Raw genomic sequence first — 5,349 nt, 5'->3', positions numbered from 1 at the left:
GCCTGTGGCTCAAGCAGCTAAGGCGCCAGCCACATACACCTGAGCTGGCAGGTTCAAATTCAGCCCTGCCCGTCAAACAAAAAAAAATAGCCAGGCATTGTGGCAGGTGCCTATAGTCCCAGCTACTTGGGAGGTGGAGGCAAGAGAATAGCTTGAGCCCAGGAGCTGGAGGTTGCTGTGAAATGTGATGCCACGGCACTACCCAGGGTGACAGCTTGAGGTTCTGTCTCAAAAACAAAAAGGGCCAGGCACACCTGTAGTGCTAGCACTTGAGAGGCCAAGGCAGGTGGATTGCTTAGCTCACAGGTTCAAGACTAGCCTGAGCCAGAGAAAGACCCAGTCTCTAAAAAAAAAAAAAAAAATAGCCGGGCATTGTGGTGGGCGCCTGTAGCCCTAGCTACTTGGGAGGCTAAGGCAAGAGGATCACTTGAGCCCAGAAAGTCTGAGATTGCTGTGAGCTAAGATGCCACTGCACTCTATCAAGAGTGACCAAGTGAGACTCTGTCTCCAAAAAAAAGAAAACATAGTCAGGCATAGTGGTTTGTTCCTATAGTCCCAGCTATTAGGGAAGCTGAGATACACAGGATCACTTGAGCTCAATAGCCCGAAGCTGCAGTGAGCTATGATAATGTCACAGCACTCCAGCCTGGGTGACAGAAAAAGATCCTGCTTCTAAATAAAATTAATTAAAAAATAAAATTTTAGTCTGTAAGTTTTACACATTTCTTTTTTTTTTTAAAACAAGCTCTAGCAAGTTTTATTAAAGAAAAAATGTACATGATTTACTTTTCACCAGTCTGTTCTGGCATGCTTCTAATGATATCAGAGTCACCTGGATCAATGATGGCCAGTGTACATACTCTGCAGTATTTTCCACATGCTGTGCCCAATTCAATATTATTGCCACTGTAGTGATGAACACCAGTTTTGGCTAACATGGCATAATACTCTATTTCAGATTTCCTCAAAGCTGGGCAGTTGTTGGCGAGGATGACCAATTTCGCTTTGCCTTGTCTGATCATCTTCAAAGTCTGCTTGTACCCCAGCACATACTTTCCACTTTTCATAACGAGCTGGAGCCTCGAGTTGATTGACTCCAGCAACTTTTTCGTCTTCTTTGCGGCCACCATCTTCCTGCCCTAGATGCGGGACGGCCCCCAACCAGAACCAGCCGCCAAGATGGCCAGGGAGCCAGTTTTACACATTTCTTAATAGGTTTATTCTGTGCGTTTTATCTCTGTTGCTAGTGTAAATGGAATATTCCATTATATCTTCTAACTGGTTGTTGTTTGTACATGAAAAGTATTTATTTCTATGGATTAAGTTTACCTTGCTGAATTTTTCTATTATTTATAGTTAAGTTTTTCAGTTGATTATTTTGGATATTTCAAGCATTTGATCATATTACCTATAAATAGAGATGGTTTTATCACCTTCTTTCCACTGTCTTTACCTCCAATTTTTTTTATTTGTATACTTGTTTTGACTGGTACTCCAAAACAATGTTATTTAGTATTAGTTATAGTGGGCATCATTGTCTTTGTTTTTCCACTAAGTATGAGGTAGATGAATTGGAGATAGCTGATAATGTTATAGGAGTATCTATTGATTAGTATTTTATTACCTTTTCAAAATTAAGAATGGGTGCTAAATTTTTCAAATGCACTTTCAGTTATATAAGACAACTATGAACTATGCAAGCCATCCTTGCATTTCAAAAATTCTACCTCACAGCTATTTAATCGAAATAGTCTAAAATTAAAAGAAAACAGGATTAATACTTATTTCAATTTACCATTTGTCCTTTGACTTTATTTATGACTTATTTTTATGCTGTATCAAAATTTTAGTTTTTTTCGCCTTGGGTCTATTTATAAGATGTTTACAGTGTTAGATTTCCTAATATTAAGTCAATCTTGCATTCCTGAAATAAATCCATTTGATATACAATAATATTCTTTTGAGATACAATAACTTTGGTTTTGACATCAATGCATAATAAGAATGTGGTAGCTTTCCTTCTTTTACTATGCTCTATTAGAGTTTAAAATAAAATTGACAAACTACTCTTTAATGGTCTGACAGAATTCCCTGATGAAACCGCTTGGACCTGGTATTTTTTGCAGGGATAGCTCTCTGAAAATTTTTCTATTCCATGTGTAGAAATTATTCTAATAGATTTTCTTTCTGTGCTTTTTTTGTTTGTTTCCTCTGGTATTATTTTTTGTCTTTTAAATCAGTTGCTTAATTCATTACTTTTCCTCTTTTTTTTAACTTTTTTTTTTTTTTACAGTTTTTGACCGGGGCTGGGTTTGAACCCGCCACCTCTGACATATGGAGCCAGCACCCTACTCCTTTGAGCCACAGGCACTGCCCCTTTTCTCTCTTTTTTTTTTTTGAGACTGAGTCTCAAGCTGCTGCCCAGGATAGAGTGCCATGGCTTCAGCCTAGCTCATAGCAACCTCAAACTCCTGGGTTCCAGCGATCCTCCTGCCTCAGCCTCCTGAACCCAGGAATACAGGTACGCACCACAATGGCCAGCTAACTTTTTCTATTTTTAGTACAGACAGGTATTGTTCTTGCTCAGAAAGGTCTCAAACTTCTGAACTCAAGGGATCCTCCTGCCTTAGCTATGGAATGCTAGGATTATAAGCGTGAGCCACCGCACCCAGCCTGATTCTTCATTTTCATTGCTACAATTACTTAAAGCTAAAATCATTTTGATTTTTGAATAATGTGAATATATTACCAATTCAAAAAATTAAATTTTGGCTCGGCACCTGTGGCTCAAGCGGCCAAGGCGCCAGCCACATACACCTAAGGTGGCGGGTTCAAATCCCCAGCCCGGGCCCGCCAAAACAACAATGATGGCTACAACCAAAAAATGGCCAGGCGTTGTGGCAGGCGCCTGTAGTCCCAGCTACTTGGGAGGCTGAGGCAGGAGACTTGCTTGAGCCCAGGAGTTGGAGGTTGCTGTGAGCGTGATGCCATGGCACTCTACCCAGGGGGATAGCTTGAGGCTCCGTCTCAAAAAAAAAAAAGAAAAAAATTAAATTTTAAAAATTAAGAGAAGATAAATTAATTCTAACAAACATTTTAACTAGAGGAACGTGGCAACAGGGAGACCGCTTTCTCTACAGAGTAATTTTTTTTAAATGAAAAAATTAAAAAGAAAAGGGAAAAGAAAAAGAAAAGCATAATTAAAGCACAAAAGAGAAACTCACAAAGTTCAATTGTAAAATGATACAGCCAATTTGGAAAACAATAGATGCATACAAGGAAATATTATTCAGCACCTATAAGCCTAGCACTTGGGGAAGCTGAGATATATGGACTGCTTGAGCTCAGAAATTTAAGACCAGCTTGAGGAAGATCAAGACTCCATCTCTACTAAAAGTCGAAAAACTACCCAAGCATCGTGGCATACCTTTAGTACCACCTACTTGGGAGACTGAGATGAGGATTGCTTTAGCCCAAGAGTTTGAGGTTGCTATGAGCTATGACATCAAAGCACTCTACCCACATCAACTAAGTGAGACTCTCTCTCTCAAAAAAAAAAAAAAAAGAAAGAAAGAAAAGAAAAAGAGGCCAGGCACAGTGGCTCATACCTGTAATCTTAGCACTCTGGGAGGCCGAGGCAGGTGGATTTTTGAGCTCATGAGTTTGAGACCAGCCTTAGCAAAAGTGAGACCCCCGTCACTACTAAAAATAGAAAAAACTAAGGCAAGAGGATCACTTATGCCCAATAGTTGGAGGTTGCTGTGAGCGATGATGCCACAGCACTCTACCCAGGGTGACAGCTTGAGACTCTATCTCAAAATAAATAAATAAATAAATAAAATATTATTTCACCCATAAAAAAATAAAATCCTGACACATACTACAACACTAAATAAGCCTTGAAAACATTATGCTAAGTGAAAGAAGCTCGTCACAAATAACCCCATGTAAACTGACCTCAGCAACCAAATATTAAAATTTTCCTCTTTTCTTTAGCACTTACCTTGAAAAGAATCCAATTTCGCTTTAATTAACATTCGTAACCTTCCCACTTCTTGTCTTTTCAGTTCATCAAGTTTTGTCCTCACATGATGACTTACTAAGTCCAGCTCTTTACTTAGCCTCCCACTCTATTAACAAAATAAATTAGTTTTATCTATTACATTGATTTTTAGACGGGATACAACATACAAAAAAGGGTTATAATAAATTAGTGATAAATACTTTTGACCAATTTAGATAAATTTTATATTATAAAAAATGTTTCTTTGACAAGAGATTCAGTTTGTAATTTTAAAAGCAAGATGTCTAAAAAACATACAATTTACCTATAATCCAAGCACCCTAAGGAGGCCAAGGCAGGTGGATCACCTGAGCTCATGAGTTCAACACCAGCCTGAGCTTGAACAAGACCCTGCCTCTAAAAATAGCTGGGCATTGTGGTGGGTGCCTATAACCCAGCTACTCAGGAGGCTGAGGCGAGAGAATTGCTTAAGCCCAGGAGTCTGAGGTTGCTGTGAGCTATGACACTATAGCACTCTACTGGGGCAACAAAATGAGACTCCATCTCAAAAAAAAAAAAAAAAAAAATATATATATATATATACACATATATATGTATGTGTATATATATAAAATTTTGACAAACAGACTGGGCACAGTGACTCATGCCTCTATTCCCAGCACTGTGGGAGGTAGAGGCAGGAAGATTGCTTAAGCCCAAGAGATCAAGACCTGCCTGGACAACATAGGGAGACCCCAGTCTCTAAAGAATAATTTTAAAATGAAAAAATTAGAATTTAAAAAAGGGAAAGAAACAGAAAGTACAAAGAAGAAACTCAAGCAGTTCAATTATAAAATGGTACAGCCACTTTGGAAAATAGCGTATCTATACAATGGAATAGCCATAAAAAAGAATGAAATCCTGACACATGGTACAACACTAATAAGCCTTGAAAACATTAAATACATGATGCTAAGTGAAAGAAGATGGTCACAAATGATCACATATTGCATGACTTCTTTTATATATAATGTCCAGAACATGGAAATATACACAGAAAGTAGATTTGTTGTGGTTGAAGAGAAAGAAGTAATTAGGAGTCATTGCTTAATGAATTTCTTTTGGGCATAATGAAAATGTTCTAAAATTAGAGGTGATGATCATATGACTTTGGACATACTAAAAATAGATAAATAACAACTTTTAAAAACACTGAATTATCTGAATTATATGCCTTTAAGAGGGTGAATTTTGGCTCGGCACCTGTGGCTCAAGTGGCTAAGGTGCCAGCCACATACACCTAAGGTGGCGGGTTCAAATCCAGCCCCGGCCTACCAAACAACAAT

At 38.3% G+C, this 5,349-nt stretch overlaps 2 protein-coding genes across 5 annotated transcripts in view; both read right to left on the bottom strand.

Moving 5' to 3' along the window:
* The window catches only part of NUCB2 (nucleobindin 2), a 48,412-nt gene that overhangs the window by 19,615 nt on the left and 23,448 nt on the right, over positions 1-5,349 (bottom strand). For all 4 annotated transcript variants that reach the window (XM_003781142.3, XM_023518029.1, XM_023517968.1 and 1 more), the window contains one exon: positions 4,004-4,130. In XM_003781142.3, coding sequence (XP_003781190.1) covers positions 4,004-4,130 — 127 coding nt within the window. The remainder of the gene's footprint in view (positions 1-4,003; positions 4,131-5,349) is intronic.
* Positions 727-1,210, bottom strand: LOC100966605 (60S ribosomal protein L30). Its single transcript, XM_003781144.3, has one exon. It carries the CDS (start codon positions 1,128-1,130, stop codon positions 783-785), a length of 348 nt encoding a protein of 115 aa, XP_003781192.1. The 5' UTR covers positions 1,131-1,210; the 3' UTR covers positions 727-782.

Source organism: Otolemur garnettii, unplaced genomic scaffold (assembly GCF_000181295.1).
Source record: "Otolemur garnettii isolate 467f Iridium unplaced genomic scaffold, OtoGar3 scaffold00001, whole genome shotgun sequence".
Lineage (NCBI taxonomy): Eukaryota > Metazoa > Chordata > Mammalia > Primates > Galagidae > Otolemur > Otolemur garnettii.
Note: the sequence above shows the minus strand (reverse complement) of the source record. Positions and strands in the feature narration are given on the sequence as shown.